Here is a 22,008-nt window from a genome sequence, read left to right on the forward strand (position 1 = left end):
TCATTTCCCCAACTGCAACGTCTTGGCATCTTTGTTGAAAAATCGATTGACCATAAATACAAGGATGGATCTGGACTCTGAGTTCTGTCCCATTCCCCTGCATGCCTGTCCTCGCACTGTCACAGTTCACTGCTCTGGCTCTATGGTGCATTTTGAAATCAGGCAGCCCGAGCCCTCCAACTTTGTCTTTTTCAAGATTGTTTAGGCTCTTCTAGGTTCTTCGTATTTCCAGATGCATTTAGGACCCACTTGTGACTTTCTCCAAAAAAAAGCCTGCTGGGATTTTAGTAGTTAACAATAGTTTTCTAATCAGTGAACATTTTAGATTTTCTGTAATTTCTGTTAGCAATAAATATTTTGTAGTTTTCAGCATATAAATCTTCAATTTCCTTTGTTAAAGTAGTTCCTGAGTATTTTATTACTTTGGATGCTACTGTGAACGGAATCCTACTTTCACTTTTGGATTGTTATTAGTATACAGAAATATAATGAATTTATCTTTATTAATCTTGTATCCCAGGACCTTGCTAAACTTATTAGTTCCAGTTGTGCATCTATGGTCCGTAGGATTTGCTGTGCACAGGGTCATCTGCGAATAAGGACATTTCTACTTTTCCTTTCCAGTATGTACACTGCTTGGTGTCCTGCTGAGCGTCAGCCTCACCTCGTCCCTGGTTTAGAGGCCAGCATTGTCACACACTGTTACCTGTGGCGCTGCGTGTTTTCACGGACGCCGTGGGAGGCAAAACAGTGCTGCCGACCACAGCTGTCCACGTCCAACAGCTGCTCCTGGGGAACATGTTAGGTTATGTGGCAGAGTTAAGGCTGCAGATCAGCTGACCCCAGTGTCATTAGCGGGTCCTTAAAAGTGGACGCGGGAGTTAGATGATGTTGGCGTGGCAACGTGAGGACCCAACCAGCTGCCGCCGGCCTCTACAGGCTGGAAAGCTGCGGGCACCGGCTCCCCCAGAGCCTCCGCAGGGAGCGCGGCGCTGACGCGCTTGGATTTTACCCCGCGAGACACACGCCCAGCTTCCGACCTCCAAGAACGTAAGGTAAATTTGTGTTGTTTTAGATCACTCGGGTTGTGATTTATTACAGCACTACTCAGAACCTAACACGGATGGCCTTTGTCAGGTGGAGAAAGCTCCCTTCTGTTAATAATTCGAGATTTTTTCTCGTGAACAGGTGTTGGATTTTGTCAAATGCTTTTCTGCATCCACTGAGATCTTGGGAGTTTTCTCCTCTATTAATGTGGCCTGTTCCATTAATTGGTGTTTGGATGTTTAAGCCAAACTCACATTCCCGTGGTAGAGCTCACTTGGTCGCGGTGCGTGCGGCGTTTTCATGGGTGTCGTTCCCTGGCTCAGCCTCGCAGAGCGAGTTGTGAGTTGCCTCAGTCCGTGTGGCTGTGAAGGAACAGCTGGGGCTGGGCAGTCGAGAAGGAACATGGCTCTGCGGGTCGTGCGAGCAGCAGGGTGCCGGCATCAAGGCTCCTGGCGAGGGCCTCAGGCTGCCGCTGCCGTGCGTGGCCCGTGGCCCGTGGCCCGTGGCCGAGCTTTGGGCAGAGGAAGCAAGGGCGGGGGTGCCCGTCTCCTGCAGCCTCGCACGGAACCAGCAGCGCAGGAACTCGCCAGCTCGGGGACGGCTCCAAACCACTCGTGAGGGACGCGCCCGTGACCCAGGCGCCCCCAACACGAGGTCACCAGGTCATACAGGCCCAGCCGCGGCAGGAGCATTCCCTTTTCTGTTCTGGAAGTTGGCGAGTGGTTGGGGTTGTTGACGGCTGCACTGGGGAAGCCACGCAGGCCTGGGCTCCTTGCAGGGAGGCTGTTGATTCAGTTTTTTATAGGTCTGTTCAGATTTTGTCTGAGTCAGTTTAAAAGATTTTTGTCTTTCTGGGAATGTGTTGGTGTAGCGTTTCCCTGGTATTCCCGTACGCGTCCTGTCGGACTGGCAGCGATCCCTCTTTTCATTCCTGAATTTGGTAACAGTTATGTCCTCTCTCCCCTGTTGCTGGTCATTCTCCCCAAGGATTCATTTCGTCCATCTTTCCAAAGAGCTAACTTGGTTTTTCTGTTTTCAGTTTTACTGATTTCCTCCCTAATCTTTATTATTTTTCTTCTGCTTCCTTGGGGTTTCATTCATTTATTCTTTTTTCTAGTTTGTTTGAGGTCACACCAGTGCACAGGCAGCCACTGCAGCCTCAAACTGTTGGCCCCAAGCGATCCTCCCACCTCGGCCTCCAGCGCTGGGATCACAGGTGAGCGCGCCCGAGGCCTGAAGTGGGCGATGTGAATGGTGGCGGTACGCTGTGTGACTCTCACCTCACTCAAAGACAATTACTAAAATCGTCAGCTACTTTTGAGCTGGACAAAAGTTTACCACACTGGGACTCGTACGGGGACGACACAGCAGGTCAGCTGAGGCCGCTGTGTACAAGAAGGAATTAGCGGACTGAGTCCAGCACCTGAAATTGTGAAGTGGATTTAGCCCAAGAATATATGTCTTTGTATCAGAAAAATCTGTGTAATTCACAGATAAAAGGGGACTAGTTAACAGGTCCAGAAAAAAACTCCGTGAAGCTTCAGCGCCCACCCAGATGACTTCTGCCAGGCCAGCAGACGGGACGGCGCCTGGTGCCAGGAGGACGCCCCCTCAGGGCCGGCCTGGTCCGGCCTTCCTGGAGACAGGCCTGGCTGCTGCTTCCACGCAAACACTTGGCTCACTGCCCCCCAGGACCCCAGCCCCTAGCTTCCTGCCTGCCTGGACACCTTGGCCTCCACCCCAGCCCACCCTGGGGGACGTCTCTTGCCTGTTAACCGCCACTGCCCGGCCTGATGCCCCGGGACTGCGAGCCCCTCTCCCCCGTCCCCATCTCCGTATCGGACACTGTCCTTGCAGCTGCCCGGGCCACTCGGCTCAGACCCAATCTGGGGCAGACGCTGCTGCCTGCCCTCACCAGGGGTGCCCCTGCCCCAAGTGCTCACCCCACGGGCCGTCAGAAACCCTGGGAAACGCTGGGAACCAGCTGCCTGCTCAGCCGCCACACCCAGCGGCTCCAGGACGCACCTCGGCCGCCTCGCTCTCGCAGGCCTGCCCGGGGCCCCGCAGTTGCTTTTCTCCACCCTCGAGCCCCTCGGTTTCCACTCTGCGAGGTCTCCCTGTCCCTCCCCGTGAGGGCGGGACGCCTGTTTGCTGAAGCCCAGAGCGCCTTGGCACGTGCAGGGAAGTCAGGGACTGCGGCCACCACACCCACGTCGACACGGGAGGCAGACGTTCCAGCAACGGGCCACCGAGGACACACCAGGGCAGTCGGGACGCGAGGTCAGCAGGGCTGTCAGGAGCAAAGTCAAGTGCACCCCGTTCCATTTTCTGACCCTCGCTACAGAAGACAACACTAAACAGCATCAAAGGTCAATGTACCTGGGGACCAGATGCCCCTAAAGAACCCACCTTTAGGGAGAAAATTACAAAACTTGGTGGAGAGGCATCTGCTGACAACAGACTGCGTCTGATCTTCGTCCCTGGGGGAGGTGCCCACCCTCTGAGCACTCATCTCTGTTAGTCACGAGCCCTTGGCCCGTCACAAGAGTGACCCTGGGGCTTGGGGCCAGCAATACCAGCCTGACCTCGTGGTCCGTGGCTCCCTCAGTCACTGTGCGTCATGAAAGCCCAGGGTAGCTTCCTGCTGGTGAGCACAGATGCCCCCAGGCTGATGGGCGGGAAGCTGCAGCCCGGCCTTGCCCCGCAGTCCTGCTGTGTGGCTGCTCCTGGTGTGTGTCCTCTACAGCTGCGGTCCCCAACCCCCAGGCCACGGACCATCACCAGGCCATGGCCCGTCAGGAACCAGGCCGCACAGCAGGAGGCAAGCGGCAGGTGAGCGAGGGAGGGAAGCTTCATCTGTATTTACAGCCGCTCCCCACGGCTCCCATCGCGCCTGAGCTCCGCCTCCTGTCAGATCACTGGCGTCAGCTGCAGGAAACAAGCGCAGGGCTCCCGCTGATTCTGCATCATGGTGAGTTGTGTAACTTTCATTATCAATACAACGTGATGATAGAAAGTGCACAGTAAACGTAACATGCTCAAATCATCCCAGAACCATCCCACTCACCCAGTCCCTGGTGCCGAAGAGCATGGGGACCGGACCGCTGCCCACTGCTCTACAGCGGAACGGGTCGGACGGGCAGCGCTCTTGGGCTCTGTGAGTCGCTCTAGCAAACTGATGGATCTGAGGGGTCGTGGAACCCCTGAATTTGTAGCCTGTTGGTCAGAAGCGTGGGTGGCCTGGGACCCCTGACCGGTGGCTGGTGTCTGAGGTGAGGCTGCCCTGGGGTCTGCCGTGGTGCCAGATAGCAGCAGATAGCAGTGGCCCAACTCGAAACTCCACGCTGCAGAAGCCACTTCAGCCCCGCCGCAGACATTCTGCTGTTTACACGTAGAGCAAACACCCAGAACACCTGGGACTCTGCCAAAGGACAAGGCCAACATCCCTCCCTGCCATGGAAAACCACAGCTGCTAAGAGAACATGGAGCTGCCTCAGGATAGCGGCCTGCAACAGGGCGTGGGCACACTGGGCAGCCCGTGTGTAGAAGCTGGCCGTGTAGACCAGGGGCCTGGCATCTGCCCCACGCGGGAGTGAAGGAATGAGGCGTGAAAAACACCTTCACGTGGATCACAAACTGAAGTGTGGAAAGCGAAACAGAAACTCCGGTGGATTTCATCACGGGCGGAGCAGGGTGGACAAGACTTGCTACACGGGCAGCAAGAGCATTTGCCACGGACAAAAAGGACACATTTGACATTAAGTCAAGAATTTCTACTCAACACAACAGTGAGTAGCCAACAAAAATGGTAAATGTGCGCAACCAAAGAACACGCAAAATACGGAATAAACAAAGGGCACAAGACCGAGTAAGGAACTCCAGGAAAGAACTGGAAACGAACAGGCAGTTCACACAGGAAACAATGGCTGGTGACCAAGTAAGTGCACACTAAAACCGCCATGAAATGCCATTTGACACCCCTAAGAGTGACAGAAACTTACAGCTCAGTGCCAGGTGCTGGCATGGGCGTGGAGCAACGCACCGGTGTGTCCCACCAGCGGAAACCGGCCCGATCATGCCAACAGAACACCAAAGTTGAAACAAACTTCTCTGTGGCCCGGCAGGTCCGATTCTGAGTACGAACCCCGGGGAGACCCTTCGCCACCTGCAGCAAAGCCACACCACCGCAGGAGCAGAAGACGGGGCCACGGGTGGGACGCTGGGTGAACAGCGCCGACTGTGGCCACCACAGCATGCGCGGCCGGGCCCTGAGGGCGTGCAGAGCATGGAGGCCAGTGACACCACCAGGATTCAGGGGACACAGGTTCCCTGGGGGAGGGATGGGCTGCGGGGCAGCCACTGGCTTGGCCGCGTGTGCTGGGCAGTGGGGCACACGGTTTCTGCGCGTTCCACCCGATTTCTAAATATCTCGTTCCTGTTATTTGCAGACATTGAGACAAGCTGGGGCTCCTGCGTGCATACCTGGCATCGCTGTGGCGGCAGGACCCAGGAGAGACCTGGCCGTGCCTCTCAGGACGATGCGTGTCTCCAGTGTGGCCCCCCAGCCCCGTCCCGTGGTTCCGCCGGGGGCTGCAGGTCCCCGGGAGCCTTGGCTCCCCCTGACATCATAGCCTTCATGTGAGAATGAGCTTGTGCAGTGCTCATGCAACTTTCAGACATCCTGGATCTGACCCCATGGCAGTGTGGCCCAGTGACCAAGCCCCAAATGGCCCAGAGCCCCGAGATGTCTGGGAGATGGTGCAGGGCAGCCGTGCTTCGCCGTGGGAGCCTGACCGAGAGGAGGCACCCGAGGCGACGCTCTGGGGAGGCCTGGCCCCCGCCCGCTCCCGGACGACCTCCCCCTGTCCTCCACATGAGCCCCACTGAGGTCCACCTGGAGCCCAGGGTCTGGGCAGGACGCACAGCCGTCCCCCTAGTTGTTCCAGGATCCCAGACGAGACATCCCGAGTCCTGGCCAAGCCTCGCAGGGAGGGCAGCTCGCCTGCTCTGGCACAGGGGCAGAGGGACAGCTGCCCGGAGACCACCGGCCCCAACTCCTCTCCCTGCCCCAGGAGGCCTGTGGGCATTAGACCACGTGCAGGGGCCACAAAGGTGCCAACTGCCTGGGTCCGACAGTCACATTAACAGCTGGCCAGGACCACAGCACAGCCATGGCCCCTACCGCAAGCAGAGTCCTACACAAGGCCAGGTGCCAGGCCGTCCCCAGAGACTTCCCAGAACCACCCATAAGAGCAGCTTTTGCAGGGACAGGGACGGGGCAGGGGAATGAGTGGAGCTCCAAGGGGCCACAGGGAAGGTGTGACGTGGCCACACGGCAGAGACTCCCGCCAGCTGGGGGCAGCCTCCTCAGCCTCTGCCCAGACCCCAGTGCAGCCACGGTAGCCAGAGGGCTTGGGACAGGGCCCCCCCATACCTGGCTTTGTGCACAGAAATGTCACGTGCCCCATCTCCAAGCCACTAACTTCCCCAGCCAACCCAGGCTGGACAGGGTCCTGCCCTCGAAGGGCCGGGTCCGTGTGTTCCGCGGCAGGAGGAGCCAGTGCGTGAAGGTGCCGACCGGGACCGCGGAGGCGCTGATCTCCCTGGACTGACAGGAAGGCACGTGGGGGTGGGAAGCAGCAGCCCAGGGCGACGCCCGGTGCCTGTTCCTCCCGCAGAGCCGGGGCCCAGGCTCCCGCAGCAGCCCACCGCATGGGCGGGGCGCCTCTCCTTGCAGCATCAGGAAACCCACAGGGACCCCACTGGGAGGCTCAGAGATAACGCGGAGGCTGCATGTCGCAGGTTTGGGAATAAATACTTTTTAAACTTCTTCTCTTATAAATATGCATTAGAACATTTGATAACACAAGCAAAGGGCTCTGAAATTAATTTAAAATTAAACCAAGACTGCGTTTCCAGCACGACTAGTAGGAAAGTCGATTACCTAAAACATCCTAATCCCCAAACACCTTTGAAGGCAGCAGCCACCACGGGCCCCACGGCCACCTCAGTCGCGGGGCACCTTGAACTGGTCCTTCTCCCTGCGGATGGCCCGCATGGTGGTCACAGGGTCCGTCTCGCCCGCGTGCTGCTGCACCGTCTTCTCCCTGCGGAGGCGAGTGCCGGGCTGCAGGCCGCGTGCCGGGCACACAGGGCCCACCGCCCCCACCCGACGTTCTCACAAGAAGCAGCGGCAGTTGGGGTGTCTCTGCCACGGGAGACCCTCGCTGGCTGAGCTGGGTGTGTGGAGCAGCACAGAGGGCGGAGAGACCCCAACCCCACACGGCCCAGGCAGCGCCCGAGGCCCCCGAGGCAGCGGCTCCACCTCTGACGGGGTCGGGGCCTCCAGGGTCCAGATGGAGCCACATCCTTGCCAAGGGGCCAAGAAGTGTCCCCTCTAAGAAAAACCATCCAAGTCCCCAGCCGGCCTTGGTGCAGCTCTCAGGGTCTAGGACGCGGCTCTGCGGTGAGCACAGGAGGGGACCACGGGGCCGCGCAGCGCCGCCCTCACCTGACTCTCATGAAGGGGTTGTAGGTGAACTCCTCCGCCAGGGTGGACGGCACCGTGGGCTCCCCAATCCCGTACTTCTCCTGCAAGAGAGACGCGTCGCTTTAACCTGGGAACTCTTAAAGGTGACATTTCAAAATACCTTCTAGTGCTCCTCAAGCGGTCCGACTGAGAAGGCGAGGTGAGCGGAGTCCAGTCGGCGCGAGACCGGCGGGTCTGGCCCCAGAGGAGGGAAAAGAGGGTGTCCCCCTGGCCTTGCTGCCCTGGAGGTAGAGGGGGGAGGTGGAGCTTTCTCCTCATCAGTGGGAAGTTCATTTGACATCAGGGAAGTAGGAACAGGCAAAAATGCAGAACACGCAGAAAAGAAGAAAACCATGGCCCCAGCCCGAAAGCAGGCATGTGGGGGTGGAACAGCAAGGTGACAGGTGACCGTGCCAGGGCCCCTCTCTGGGGCGACACCCGCTCTAGAGGGTGGTAGGCAGAGCTCCCTCCCTCACAGGCTCCCAGGGCAGGGCCGGCACGGGCAGCCTGTCACCTCCACTCGGGACAGTCTCGCTCCTGACAAACCTGACCAGGACAGACGAGAGAAGGGAACGCACACCCACCGCCAGCTTCCAGTTCCTGTGGGAGGAGGGCAGGGCGGTAACAGCCCCGCGCTCCTGCCCAGGCGGCCTCGGATCGGAGCTCGGCCAGGAGCTGTGGCCCCGGCCCAGGCTCGCCACCCCCCAGGGCCCTCAGCCCGAGGGTCCCCGTCCCCCCGACTGCTGCGAGCAGCCTGTTGAGGAGGAGTGATTCTTCAGCCCAACCGATGGGGGCGTGGGGGTGTCGGGCAGGGCCTGGCTTAGGCTAATCTGTTCTTTCCTTCTGGTGAGGACGGTCTTGGACCGTCTCAGGGTAACTCCCTGCGCTTCCGTGTTCTCCTAAGAAATCTCCCTCCGCCTCACTGAGGGAAGGAAAGTGCTTCTGACGATAATTCTGAACAGGTTTCACATGTGTCGGAGCGTAAACTGTCACAGCCTTTGGATTATCTGTCAAAGCGAGTGCTGGCGTCAGCACTTTCCCCGGTGGGGGCACGAGCGCGCAGAAACCGAAGACGTGGTTACGCGCTGCTGCGCAGCCCAACAGCCAAAGTTGGAAACTCTAAATGGTGAAAATTCTAACAACATGTTGAAAAGACTAAAAAAAAAAGGTAACACAATTCAGTATAACCCATGTGTCGAAGAAATCACAAAGGATATTTTTTAAATATTTCAGATTGAAGATAATGAAAATGCAACACATGCAAACACGCGGCTGCTGCCAGAGCAGTGGACGTCGGCGCTGCTGTTAGAAAGCAAAGGTCTGCGATCCCTGACCGCGGGCTGCACGGTGAGGACCTGAAAGAGCAAATGGAAATAAGAAACTGGCACAGAACCGAGGTCAGGGCAATAGAAGACAGCAGGGAAATTAAGGCAAGAGTCCTTCCGAAGCGTCAGCGAAACCGGTAAGACTGAGGAAGCACAGAACACAAATGCTGACGCCAGGAATGGAAGAGGGAACATCACCACCATCCACCGCCATGGGGGAGGGGATATTAATCTAAATTTAGAAGATAAACTGCAAGACTTCCAAAAGGCAACACAGGAGAAAATTTTTTGACCTTAGGGCAAGCAAAGATTTCTTAGGAGACAAAAAACTATGAACCATAAAGGATAATATATTGCTTTTGTCTCAGCTGCCGACATACCGTCCAGACAGAGGAAGACCCGGAAGCTTCGGGGCCACGTGAGCCACGGCCACCTTGGCAAGCACCGGAAGCGCCCAGGAGGCCCAGGATGCTGGAGGCGCCAGCACAGGGTCGACTTTGACACATATCGCTGTGGTTACCTTGGGGAAGTTGGCAGGAGGCATCGCCACTTAAAGAGGAACCGCAGCTTTTGCCCAACTGTCAACCGGTGAGCAGACACCGGTAAATGCCGCCAAAAAGAAGACTGGAGCTGCTCCCACGTGGACGTGGTGGACCGGGCAAAGTCCTGGGGAAGGGAAAGCTCCCAAAGCAGCCGGTCACCGTGAAGGCCAAATTCTTCAGCAGAAGAGCCGAGAAGATTAAGGGTGTTGGGGGCGGGGGGCGGTTAGTTGTGTCCTGGTGGCTTGAAGCCACATGGAGGGAGGTTCACTGAATGCTGACAAGTGCAAAATAATAATATATTGGACTCCATCAACATTAAAAATGTGTGCTCCTCAAAAGACATTGTTGAAAAATAAAAGGCAAGCCACAGAATGGGAGAAAATACTCAGTGCGTGTATCTGACAAAGGACTTGTGTCCAGAATACGCTTGAAAAGGCTGACTGAATAAATACTAAAATTAAGAAAGAGGCTGACAATACCAGCTGTTGACAAGGATGCGAAACAACTAGAATTCTCACACTCTTCCAGCAAAAATGTAAAATAACACAATCACTTAGGAAAAGTTTGGCAGTTTCTTTAAAAGTCAAACTGCCTACCATACAACCTAGCCATTCTAACGCCTGGGTATTTACCCAGAAAATTAAAATACATGTCAGTTGTATTTCTAAAGACTATCAACTAATAATCACAATAAAATCGAAAAACTTGAAGTATTTGGGGATACATTCAACAGTACGTGCGAGACCTTCAACACTGGAAACCACAAAACATCGCTGAGAACAGCTGAAGCCCTCAATGAACGGAAGGCCGTGCCAGGTCCCCGGGAGACTCGCTACTGCCAAGACCTCGGTTCCCTCCAAATCGGTTGTGACAACACAGGCCCCATCGAAAGCCAAGCTGCCTGTTACAGAGAAATCAACAAGACGATTCTAAGAATGGGAATGCAAAAGCTGGCTCGGAAGAGCCAAAGCAATGTGGAAAGAGGATTTGTCTGCCTGATTTCAAGACCCATGGTGAAGCTGCAGCAAAGCAGGCAGCGCGTGCCGATGGAGTGAGCGGCCAGACGTGGATTCACGCGTGTGCGGTCGGTTTGTGTCCAACAGAGGGGCCGAGGTAATCCCACGAGGAAAGGAGTCTTTCCCACGGACAGTGCTGAGCAAGGACGTCGACGTGCAAAGAAGGGAGCCTCTGCCCTCGCACCACACAAACGTGAACGTGAGGCGGATCCCGCGAGTCGTACGCAAACGTAAAAGCAAGACTTTCGGCTTCCAGGAAAGACACGTAGGACCAAGTCTTCGTGAGCCCGGGGTATGCGAAGGTTCTTAGATAGGACACAAAAACACCTAACAGTTTATGCACCAAAGTATAACCCTCAACTTCCCAAAAAACACGGAAGAGAATGGAAAGGCAAGTCACAAACTGGGAGAAGATATTCCAGATACGTGACACAGACTTGCTTCCAGAGGACACGAGGAACTACCACAACTCAGTAACAAGCCAGACCACCCAGTATTTCGAATGGACAAAAGATTTGAACATAGATCTCACCAAACGCGGCACGCGAGATGGCCACCCCCATTAGTCACGGGGAAATGCAAACTCCAAAAGCACACGGAGATGCTGGCACACACGTGTTACTAGAATGGCAGAAATTAAGAAGACCAACAATGCCAAGCAGTAGCGTGTGGAGCAACTGCAACTCTCAGGCGTTGATAGTGGGAACGCAAAACGGTACAACCACTTTGCAAAAGTCTGGTTGTCTCTGAAACATACATTTAACCACACAGTGCAGCGATTCCACTCTTAGGTACGTGCCGAGAGCAGTAAACGTGCCCACAGAAAGACGGTACACAGACGTTCGTAGCACCTCTATTCGTAGTAGCAAAGGACTAGAAACTACTCGATGTCCTCAGCAGACGAGTGGATAAAGTGTGGTGTGTCCGCACAACGGGTGTCACTCAAACCACCAGGAGGACTCAGAAAGATTACGCTGAGCAGAAAAGCCAGACACGGCAGAGCGCTGAGGGGTGGGAGCCGGGGAGGCCTGGGGCAGTGGCAGCGTCCTGTGTCCTGGCTGTGGGGAGGACTGCAGGGCGCACACACTGTCAAATTCATCCAGGGCAACTGTTCGCTCAAAACAGATACATTCTATTGTATGTAACTTATCCTCAAAGTTCAGTTACTGAAAAGCAGATAACTGAAAAGGAAGTCACAAAATGGCACGTGTCCCGTGTGAGTTTATAGACTATTAGACATGCACGGTTGAAACAGATGCTCAACAAAAAGGCGATTTATTTAAAAAAACAACAAACCGGTATGAGGTGGCGTTACTCACTGAACTTGGCAGAAAGGAGCCCACGCCTGGGCCCGTCCGGTCTGCAGTTTCTACTGATGCCGTTTTTCAGTGAATGAATAAGGGGAAGCAGAGCTCTGGGGCCCAGGAGAGCCCCTCCTGCTCCCGGCTGTCCTGGGCCGCACCTGGAGGCCCGTGAGGGGCTGTCGCTGAGATCCACGTCCTTTAGACAAAGAGCCTCTCGGGCCACGTTCCACAGGTCTGCGGAACAGGCAGAGCCACTCGGCCCACCTGCCCCGCTGCTGGGAGCGTGGGAAATGGGCTGGCACTTGCTAGCAATGCAGTCTGAGGCCTGCCGGGGCCCACTGAGGCCGCAGGATCTCAAGAGACACCCGGGGGCTCGTCGTGCAAGGAAGGTTGGGCTGTGCTGGTCCAAAGCCCAGCGTGCTCACTGTGACCCACTCTGGGCACAGCACTGTGTGCGCCAGCGCCCAGGACCCTCCGAGCAGGGCCTTGAGGAGCCCTCAGGAGGTCACTGCGGTGACTGGCCCACAGGACACTGCACTCGCAGAACCGCCCCACTCACCTTGGCCCAGGCCAGCTTCTCCTGAACGGCCGTGTTGTTGGGCTCCACGTGGCGCGCGAACTTGAGGTTGTTGATGGTGTACTCGTGGCCGCAGTAGACTTTCTGAGGAAAGAGCCAACACGGGAGCCCTGAAGCCTGATCCACCACCCGTGACAGCTCCTCCACAAGGGCCCCGGGGGCCTCCGGGCCAGGCCACGTCCGGCTAGTGGACCCCGAGAGGCAGAGCGTGGCGGCCGCCCCCAGGGAGGCACTGCCTACCGTGTCCGGAGGGAGCCGGCCCAGGACCTCCAGCAGAGCTTTGTACATCTCGTCCGCCGTCCCTTCGTAGAACTTCCCGCAGCCAGCCACAAACAAGGTGTCCCCTGAAAGACAGAACGACAGTCACGAGGTGGGAAGCCACCCGAGGGGGTCAGGGAGCCAGGGGACACTAACCGCCGTGGCTCTGCCCTGAGCTCGCTCCCCATAACTTCCCTCAAGTCTCAGTGGACGTGGCTGTTCAGACCTGAAACCCGTGTCACCCCAACTCCCTCCTCACTGCCCAGTCCCCAAACTCAGCTTGCCCCACAACCCCTCCTGGGACCCTGCCCCTGCCCTTGTCCCCAGCAGCCATCCTGAGACCAGGATGTCAACAGCTCACACCTTGCAGACCCTGCCCTCGAGCATTCCAGGCTCCCTCCTGCCTCCCCCTTGAGGCGGCGCCCGAATCCCAGGCACCGCCCAGGCCTCTGCCCTGCACACGCTGCTGCTGTGTTCGTCCCAGGCCCCACTAACCCCCACACACGTGTCCACCAGAGGACAGCACCCTGTCCCCCAAGTGCAGCAGAGGCCGTTCCACTTCTGTTCTCCAAGACCCCGAAGCCTGGGACGCTTTGTCACGGCCGAGAGGCAGAGCTGCGCTGGGCGGGCCTCTTCCCAGGGACACCCACGGTCCTGACGCCTGTGAGTGGGCGCCGTCTGACCTCACAGCACGAGGTCCCCCGTTCTATGCTGCGACGCTGTGGCAGGCCCTCCTCTCATGGCAAACGCCGGAGGCCCCAGAGACTGGCACCAGCGCCCACATCCACTACTGCAGCGACGATGCCGAAAGCTCCTTTCCCGCAGCAGGACCCACCGGGACCCCACGCTGCTCGTGGCTTTCTTTTTTTTTTTAGAGACGGGATCTCTCTATGTTGCTCAGGCTGGTCTCAAACTCCTGACCCCAAGCAATCCTCCCTCCTCAGCCTCCCAGAGTGCTGGGATTACAGGTGTGAGCCACCGCGCCCTCATGCCTGGCCACGGCCAGTCTCTTTAAACCAACTTCCACTGCAGTTACAGTATCACAATTATAACTGAAATCTCTGGAAGGCTCAGAGCTTAAAAATCATACTCGCCAAAATAGTGAAGAGGCGGCAGGGCTGGGCCCCCAGGGCCACACCCATTGTCTGAGCTGGAGGCCATGGGGGCCAGGCCGTGATCCTCTCAGGGAGGCCGTGTCCTCCCCAGGTACCTGACCACGGTGACCGGCACGAGAGCGCGAGAACCCCATCGGAGGGCAGCAAACGGGCCGGGCCCAGGCCCCACCCCAAGGGCATGGTCCCCGAACACGGGATTCAGGAAGAAGGACGACAGCGGCCCTTTCCAGTCTACCTGGCAAGAAACACCTGCGTCTGTGCGGGGTTCTCAAAGGCCTCCTGACACACCTGCACGCTCACCTGTGAACACGGCAGGGGGCTCGGAACCACCAGGCTTGCTCACAAAGTAGCAGATGTGCCCCGAAGTGTGGCACGGTGTCGCCAGGCACTTGACGTGGAGGGACCCCACCTGAAATGAAGCAGGTGACGGCCATGTGCTGCCCGGGCGCCCTGGAAGCCTCCGGGGCCACTAGTGTCCTCCTGGTGCACGGAGGCCCCTCAGACCCCAGCCCAGCAGATGCCCCAGGAAATGCCCTGAGAGGGGCAGGAGCCCCCCAGGCCTCAGGGATCCCTCCTGCCCCTCCGGACCATGCCTGCCGCGAAAACAAAGGGGCTGGTTTCATTTCCCTGCGGAACAGGGCCGAGCCTAGAGCCAACATCTTGCTAGCCATTTTCCTTCTCAGGTGCCTGGTCTCAGTTCCTCTCCTCCCTGCCCCGCCTGCCCGGTTCTTCACTTCAGCCCCTGCTCAGAGCTGAGCCTCCCGGCCCCCACGGCCCGTGGCGTTTGCACGTGGATCTTGCTGTGCTCTCCAGACAACGCCCAGGACGCCCTGAGCCCTCTTCTGGCTCCCTGGGGTAAAGGAGGGGACAGCAGGAAGCGGGAGGGGGTCCCCTACACTCTCCCCCACACTGTGCTCAAGGCCACACTGGAGCGCTCCCCGTCCACCCCTCTGTACCTGCAGCGTGGACAGGTGCGTGACCTTGTGGGTCAGCGCCCCTATTCGGTCATCTCCCCCGTACACTTTCAGTCCAGGCTCCAGCTTGACCAGTTTCTCGTTGCCGCCAGCGTGGTCCCTGGAAGTCAAACAGGAGACTTGGGGCCACCTGCTGGGACGCGCGGGTGGCAGCTTGCTTTTAGCCCTGGCCAGACGGAACGCTTATCTTGCCCAGTCAGTGTCCGCTCTGGGAGACGCCCATCTGCCGACACGGGAAGCTGCTGCTTGTCTGTCACTGCGCTCCGGCGGCAACAACGTTCCCAGACACGGCTCCCAGGCCAGGCACCTCCGAACCCTGCCGTCTTTGGAACCACATCACCAACGCCTGCGTAACCCCAGGGTGGTTCCCCAGCTATGGGCCCTAGGGAACCACCTGGAGATCTTTAGAAGGTACTGGCCTGACTCCGGCCTGGGCGGCCTGGGCGGCCTGGGCGGGGTTTGTGAGAGTGCCCAGGTGATTCTGATGTGAGCCCGGTTTGGGACCCACCCGACAGACCAACAAGCTGTTAAGCTGGGGAATCACCGGGGGAGCTGGAACAATGCCAGCCCACCCAAGAGCGTGTCTTGGGGGACAGGCCAGCTGGCGCCACCCCCCAGGTGTTCCTCTGTGCCGCAGATAGATGCAGCTCCTCCCCCAGGACCTGGGTTTCAGAAGGGACAAGGGAAGGGTTCCATTCCCAGCCTTGCCTGGGCGAGAATCCCACCATGGTGAGCTGTGCGGGCCCTGAGCTGATGGGGCTTCACATCAACGGCGCTGCCAGGGAGCGCCTGCCTCCTGTGGGTCCAGCCTCAGTGCCCACCTCACACTAGAACCGCCCACCTCGGCACAGCTGGGACCGGAGATAGCCGGCGAGCGGCACTGCCCAGGCCCTCCGCCCTCCAGGAGGGTGCCTGAGCCAACGGGAGCCAAAGCAGCAGGGCCTGGAGACAAGCCCTGGCCCACAAGCAAACCCTCAGCTCCTACACGCCGGACCCTGGCGCGCGTCCTAGGGCTTGGTCTAGGATTTTCCTTCCTGGCATGCGTATGAGGGTGCTGGCGAAAACCAGAAAGCATCAAAGCATCAGAAAGGGGGCTCTGGGGTGGGGAGGACAGGCCAGGGGAGGTACAGGCTCCACCCGCAGCACTCGGGGTCCCCAGCAGCTGCTCAGCCAGGGCCTGGCTAAAGGAGCCAAGGACGCTCCCGCCTGGGTCACGCTGTTTGTTCACATCAACCGTGACGCTTCCACCAAACCCTCTGTGACCCAAGGAGAGGGAGGAGGAAGAAAGTGCTGGGACCTGGGGCCCACAGCAGTGACGCCCACAGCAGTGACACCCGCAGGAAGTTCAAGGGAAAAGTGCTGCCTGCCCTCAAGCACTTCCTTGGCAAAGAAAATTAAGAGCAAACGAACATTTTTTCCAGCTTTGAAGAGCCTCAAAGTTTCAAAAAGCCAAAGGGCCTTAGGCAGGAAACCCAAACCTGGTGCTCTTCATCCCTCAGCTTTCAAGTACTGAAAAACCCAGCCTCTCCAAATATGGCAACTTTTCTTGTTAAAAACAGGGCTGTCTAATAGACAGCCTCGCACGCAGCAGCCCAGGATGCGCAGGACACGGGGAGGCTCCCGGCAAAGGCCCCCTCACGGGGAAAAGGGCCAGAGCCTGGGAGCTGCCTCAGATTCCCAGTGGGGGCTTGACCCTTGGTAGGGATGAGCTGTGGGGGCAGAAAAGCCTCCATGGCTCTGAGCCCCCCATTCCACAGGAGAGACAGGCCCCACCTGCGGGCGCCCCCCCAGGGTCAGAGAGTGGGTGGCGCTGGCACTTACCAGTGGTGGTGGGTGGTGAGCACCGTCGTCAGCTTCACGCCGTGCTTCCTCACCGTGTCCATGACCTGCAGGACACAGGCCCCCGCACACGTCACACCCACAGGCCGGGCAGGGGGGCAGGCCGCAGGAACCCCAGACCCTCAGACGTCCTCCCCCTGCTGGCTCCCCAGATGCCAGAACAGGCTGAAGGTGGCTTTTTCTCTTGCTCAACTTGGCACTCGCAATCCCACCATGACCTCTCCAAGCCCCTCCAGCTCTGAGGCCATCGCCCCAGAGGCAGCACCAAGGGGCAAAAAGCATCCAGAAAGAGCCACGTCCCCAGGTGGAGGCATGCGTTTCCACACCAGGGATCTTAAAGGCAGAACGCTCTTCTCTCCATGTGGTGGCCTTTGGTCTCCACCCCTCTCGCTGGTCCCCTTTAACAGAGCGGCTGGACGCTAGTTTGTTTTTCAAAACTAAGTGTGCTAATTTCCATCTAACTTGGGCAAAAGTGCAAGGACACTGCGGTTATGAAACCCATGGCAGTGAAGACACATGCTGGTGACGAGGGCAGGGAGCGCCAGGCAGAGCCACGCAAACCTTCTGGGGCTGCACCGGGTCCACGATGGCAGCCTCCTTGGTGTCCTCATCAATGACCAGGTACATGTAGTTGTCGGTCAGGGCAGGCAGCAGCTCGACCTTCATGGTGCCCTGGTCCACAGTCAGACTCTTCCTCAGATCCGTGTGATGAAGGATGATTCCCAGCAGGGCTGGACCTGCAGACACAACGCAGCCTCAGCCCAGCGTCTGACAGGGCTGGGAGGCCTCGATGCCGGAGGCTCGCCTTGCAGCTTTTCTAAGTTCCTTTGCTAGAGACTATCTCATTTAACCACATCCGTAAAGAAAATATAGAAAATGACTCATGCTCACGTTCATAGACATCAACTGTTGCAGACTTACGATCTTTATTTTCTTTTTCAAGGATTCTAAAAGGACAGAACTGCCAGCTTGTGGTCGTGATGCAAACCACTGTCTGACACGACCCCGGCCAGTTCCGGCGTGTTCATGCCCCTGACTCAGAGACGGACATAGAGATGAGGACACGCAGTGAGGAAGCCCAGGTCCACCTGTTTACCCTGCAGCACACTGCTGCCTCCTAACTAGCTAGCCCAGCCCGACGTGCACGGAGTTGTTTACGGCCCTTCTCCAGCCTCTAGCCAGAGCAGAAAACTGTATTTGCCCTTGAATGGCAGAAATTCAAGCTGTGAATGATGCACAAAATTCGCCGGTTCCTGAGAAATGGAGAGTTGGCCACGAGTGTCCTAGATTCGCGCATGGAGGATACAGTCACCATCCAGGGAGCCACAGGATTCCGCCAGGGCAAGCCAAGAGGCAGGGAGGAGTGACAGGGGACAGAAGCATCCTCCACCCCAGCAGACAGAGGCCAAAATATTTTCAGCAACAAAACTCCTATTAAATATAAAAATGAGTGGGGCCAACAATACTTTAAGTCTTAGCTTTAAAGGGAGGAAGAAAAAACCCACAAAAGGCGGCAGAAGATGGTGCAATTCTGGGGCAGGTTCCAGGTTGGGGCCTCTCCCCAAAGGGATCCAGAAATCGGGCAACACCAACCAACAGAAAGACAGACATATGGTATCCCCAGAGGCTGTCTAAATGTGGAATCCAACCTTATCTGCCACAACCAGGGAAACTGCCCAAATTGTAATTTTAATGATTATACAAACATATCCAATTTCCATTCTTGACAACCACCTGCGCATTTTCCAGATCTTTCTCATGCACAGCAAAATAAACAGTTTTGTCTGATCAGGTTTCTGTGATATTCTACCTGCCCTAAGCCCCAGTACTAGCCAGGCCCCCAGGAGCGCTGTAGAGCAGGGGTAGGAGGCTGCAGAGGGTTAGCAGGTTAAAACAGGACTCCGTGAGTGTAGGAGCATCCTCCTCAAAAAGGAGCCCGTTGATGACGTCCTGGTGGAAGTTTACAAACAAAAACACTGCCCAGGCGAAGGAAACATGGTTTATAACTGGTGCTCAATCTGCTCTAGGCACCATGGGAGCCTTGTGAGGAAGTTGGCAACCTCAGGAAAATTCATTTATTTTTAAGGAAATAATTCATCTGTGCCAGCGCCACCAGAAACCTTATTCCTTTCTCATATCACCCAGCCCAACCCCGCTCAACTCTGTCACTGTATGCAGTATTTTGCATAAGCAGAGGTCACAGAGCTGCAGCCTACAGCCTGAGCCCAGTCCAGAGATATGTTTTTTGGGCCCATAAAATATTTTTAAAAATCTAGAAGTTTCACAACTGCTTTCTTCTCTTGAACTGGGAGACTTCTGCATGACACCAAATGCTGGGGCCAGGGCTCCCTCCCTCTGTGTGGGGCGGCCACACCCTGCCAGCTCCTCACCTCCCACTGACACTCTCTGCCCCAACACTTTGATGAGTGGCCCTAAATGGAAAAATACCTGTAGCTCCGGGAACCTCAAGAAACAGGCCCGCTCCTTAGCAATGACGACATTTTATCCCCTCCAGAGCCTTGACAGTTTTCAGCAAGACCTGAAAGTGGCCAAAGACGCCTCACTGCTCCCTGCCCTCACCTAAGGCGCCGCAGTTTTAGCTCACTGCTACCCAGCTCCCAGAGACCTCGGGTTAACCCCTGCCCCTACTGCTAGCTACATCAGCTAGACACCAACTCATAAAAATGATGTCGAAGTCAAGGTCAAAGCAACGCAACAAAGCAAGAGGCAGCACAGCGGGAACCCGATCTTTAAGGCCGGGTCAGGTCCGTGGAGGCCGGCGCTTGCAGGCCTCCCGCTGGCCCGGCCCGGCGTGGCTCCGCTCTGCCGTCCGCTGCAGAACCGCCCGCCGAGCCCGCGGGCGCCGGCCCTCCTTACCGAGCCCGGCTCCCGCCGCAAGCCCCGCGACAGTGACCCGCCTGGCCTGTCGCTGACGCCACCCCCGCGCCGAGCCGCCCCGCGGACTCGGACTCCCGCGCCAACAGAAAACAGCGTCGGTGGCGCCGAGGCCAACCGCCGTCCGCGCGCCCCGGCTCCCTACCCAGGCGGCGGCAGGCGCAGGCGGCTCCCAGCGCGGCGAGGCTCCGGCGGCCGAGCAGCCCGCGGCCCAGCACCATGACCGGAGCGGGGCTGCCCCGACGGGCGCGCGGGCGTCGGCGCGCCGCAGCCAATCAGCGCCCGCCCCGCGCCGCGCAGCCCCGCCCCGCGCCACCGACGCCAATCAGCGCGCTCGTGTCAACCCGTTCCCTCCCCGGCCCCGGCTGCCGCGGCCTGAGGGGCGGGCCTGGGGGCGGCGGCCGGGAGCTGCGCCGCGAGCCTCGGCCTCTTACCTGCTCTGGACCGCGCCTCCCAGGAGGCCGAGCGCCGCGACCCCGGCACCCGGCGGAGCGCACGGCGGGACGGGCCGTCGCTGAGGGGCAGCGCTCCGAGGTAGTTGGTCCCCTCCGGGTAGCCGTAGGTGTCAGGTGACCGACCCGGCGGTGGCCACGTGACGAAAGCGCCCGGCTGGAGCATGGCGGCACCCAGGCAGCTGTCCCGCTTCTGGGAGTGGGGGAAGAACATCGTGTGCGTGGGGAGGAACTACGCAGACCACGCCAAGGAGATGCGCAGCCCGGTGCTGAGCGAGCCGGTGGTCTTCCTGAAGCCCTCCACCGCCTACGCCCCCGAGGGCTCTCCCATCCTCATGCCCGCCTACACCCACAACCTGCACCACGAGCTGGAGCTGGGCGTCGTGATGGGCAGGCGCGGCCGCGCCGTCCCGGAGGCCGCGGCCATGGACTACGTGGCCGGCTACGCCCTGTGCCTGGACATGACCGCCAGAGACGTGCAGGATGAGTGCAAGAAGAAGGGGCTGCCCTGGACCCTGGCCAAGAGCTTCACGGCCTCGTGCCCGGTCAGCGCGTTCGTGCCCAAAGAGAAGATCCCCGACCCGCACAACCTGAAGCTCTGGCTCAAGGTCAACGGTGAACTCAGGCAAGAGGGTGAGACATCCTCCATGATTTTTTCCATCCCCTACATCATCAGCTATATTTCTAAGGTAATGACCTTGGAAGAAGGAGATATTATCTTGACTGGGACACCAAAGGGAGTTGGACCAGTTAAAGAAAACGATGAGATCCAGGCTGGCATACATGGGGTGCTCAGTATGACATTTAAGGTGGAAAGGCCAGAATATTGAGTCACTTCTTAACAAGTTTCAGGAGAGAAGGGAGCAAGACAGAAGCAGCAAAGGTTATTGAATGTGATGATCTTTTAATAAAAAAACAATTCTAAAAAAAATGATTTAATTAAATTACAGAGTCACAACTCACAGAAAATGGACCTTTCAAGAAAAACGTGATCTAGAAGGGCTGGGCCAGCACTGAAAACAGCCAAAATAAAAGAATTGCGATGCTTTCAGAGACTTTATCAAACCGAATGTTCAAAAGACTTAATTTTCTTTTGTAAAACCTGACTGGATAAGAGTTTTCAGTGGGACATTCTAGACTGATCAATAGTTCAAGACTTAAAAACTGCAGAGGAAACTGAGAGTCATGCTCCAGAGCAGTGTTTCCCAGGTTTTCTTGGACTTGATAATCATCAGGAGGCATTTGTAAAAATGAAAATTGCCAAATTACTGGCCCATCCCAGACCCACAGAATTAATGGGATTAATCTCGAGGGAAGTTGTGTTTACAGAGCACTCCAAGTGATTCTTATCAGAGAAATGTGGAAAAACACTCCTCCATGTAATCATAAGTTAATTTAAAATTTTCTTTAATAAGTGAACAATGAAGACCTCACTTGTTTACTTAGGGTGTCTGCCCTGGCCCATAAATTCTGAGTTCCAGGGATGATTTTGAAGTTACTGTTTTACAAATAAATGTGCTGTCTTCTGTGGCCTACAAGTGTACTTTTTCCCCCAATGATGGTGAAGAGGGATATTTTCTCCTTGTGGGACTTCAGACCTTGGTCTTTGACTTTTGGCCTCCTGAGCATTGTGCCCTGTTAACAAAGTTAATAATCAGCACCCCTATCTCCCAACCAGAGACAAAGAGGAAGTTGAATAGCCTTGGACTGAGCTTTTGCTCTTACCTGCACCCTTCTCTGAAAAAAAGCTAGGCAAGATGCACCAAATAGGTATCAGAATGCCCAGTGGAGTCCTAGAGGCCTAGGCAGGAGCTCGTACTGTTAGAGTACACAGAAATCACCTGCTGGCCCCTTGAAGAAAGCCTAGAACATTTAATTTAGTAATACTAGTTAATATTTATTGAGCACTTAGTACTGCGAGGCACCAGTTTATTCTGCATTTCCATGTGTTTTATAACCCACAACAAAGCTGTAAGGTTGGTATTATTACTATCATCTCCGTGACACAGAGGAAAATGTAGATTTAGAGGCGAGGAAACCCAGCTAAAGTTGCATGACAGCTGTCCCAAAACCAGAACCTGAAGTCTTAACCATAATGCAAATTGTATCTTATACGTAGATATATAAGAAGATTC

General features: G+C 56.8%; 2 protein-coding genes and 1 pseudogene across 3 annotated transcripts; 2 read left to right on the forward strand and 1 right to left on the reverse strand.

Annotated features, from left to right (window-relative positions):
- Positions 1 to 6,852: 6,852 nt before the first annotated feature.
- Positions 6,853 to 19,689, reverse strand: HAGH (hydroxyacylglutathione hydrolase). 2 transcript variants are annotated; one of them, XM_012647777.1, is made up of 9 exons: positions 19,567 to 19,689; positions 17,088 to 17,263; positions 16,509 to 16,573; positions 14,670 to 14,787; positions 14,014 to 14,122; positions 12,581 to 12,684; positions 12,323 to 12,424; positions 7,559 to 7,638; positions 6,853 to 7,154 (listed from the first exon to the last, which is right to left on the reverse strand). In XM_012647777.1, exons 1-9 carry the CDS (start codon positions 19,640 to 19,642, stop codon positions 7,055 to 7,057), a joined length of 930 nt encoding a protein of 309 aa, XP_012503231.1. In that variant the 5' UTR covers positions 19,643 to 19,689; the 3' UTR covers positions 6,853 to 7,054. The 2 variants fall into 2 exon arrangements, with proteins under 2 accessions (XP_012503231.1, XP_012503232.1); XM_012647778.1 differs by lacking the exons at positions 6,853 to 7,154; positions 14,014 to 14,122 and having other exon boundaries at positions 7,566 to 7,638; positions 19,567 to 19,670.
- LOC105812927 lies at positions 7,930 to 9,714 on the forward strand (annotated as a pseudogene).
- Positions 19,690 to 19,889: 200 nt separating the features above from the next.
- FAHD1 (fumarylacetoacetate hydrolase domain containing 1) lies at positions 19,890 to 21,489 on the forward strand. Its single transcript, XM_012647573.1, has one exon. The coding sequence runs from the start codon at positions 20,038 to 20,040 to the stop codon at positions 20,701 to 20,703; it is 666 nt and encodes a 221-aa protein (XP_012503027.1). The 5' UTR covers positions 19,890 to 20,037; the 3' UTR covers positions 20,704 to 21,489.
- The last annotated feature ends 519 nt before the right edge of the window (positions 21,490 to 22,008 follow it).

Source organism: Propithecus coquereli, unplaced genomic scaffold, assembly GCF_000956105.1.
Source record: "Propithecus coquereli isolate 6110/MARCELLA unplaced genomic scaffold, Pcoq_1.0 Scaffold27, whole genome shotgun sequence".
Classification (NCBI taxonomy): Eukaryota; Metazoa; Chordata; class Mammalia; order Primates; family Indriidae; genus Propithecus; species Propithecus coquereli.

Excerpts from the sequence above, each read along its gene's own strand:
- HAGH (XM_012647777.1), bottom strand. The coding sequence starts at position 19,642 with ATGGTGCTGGGCCGCGGGCTGCTCGGCCGCCGGAGCCTCGCCGCGCTG. Across the intron at positions 17,264-19,566 it reads CTGCGCCTGCCGCCGCCTGG|GTCCAGCCCTGCTGGGAATC; the intron begins GTAGGGAGCCGG and ends TTGTGTCTGCAG. Across the intron at positions 12,425-12,580 it reads GCCGGCTCCCTCCGGACACG|AAAGTCTACTGCGGCCACGA; the intron begins GTAGGCAGTGCC and ends CTCTTTCCTCAG.
- FAHD1 (XM_012647573.1), top strand. The coding sequence starts at position 20,038 with ATGGCGGCACCCAGGCAGCTGTCCCGCTTCTGGGAGTGGGGGAAGAAC.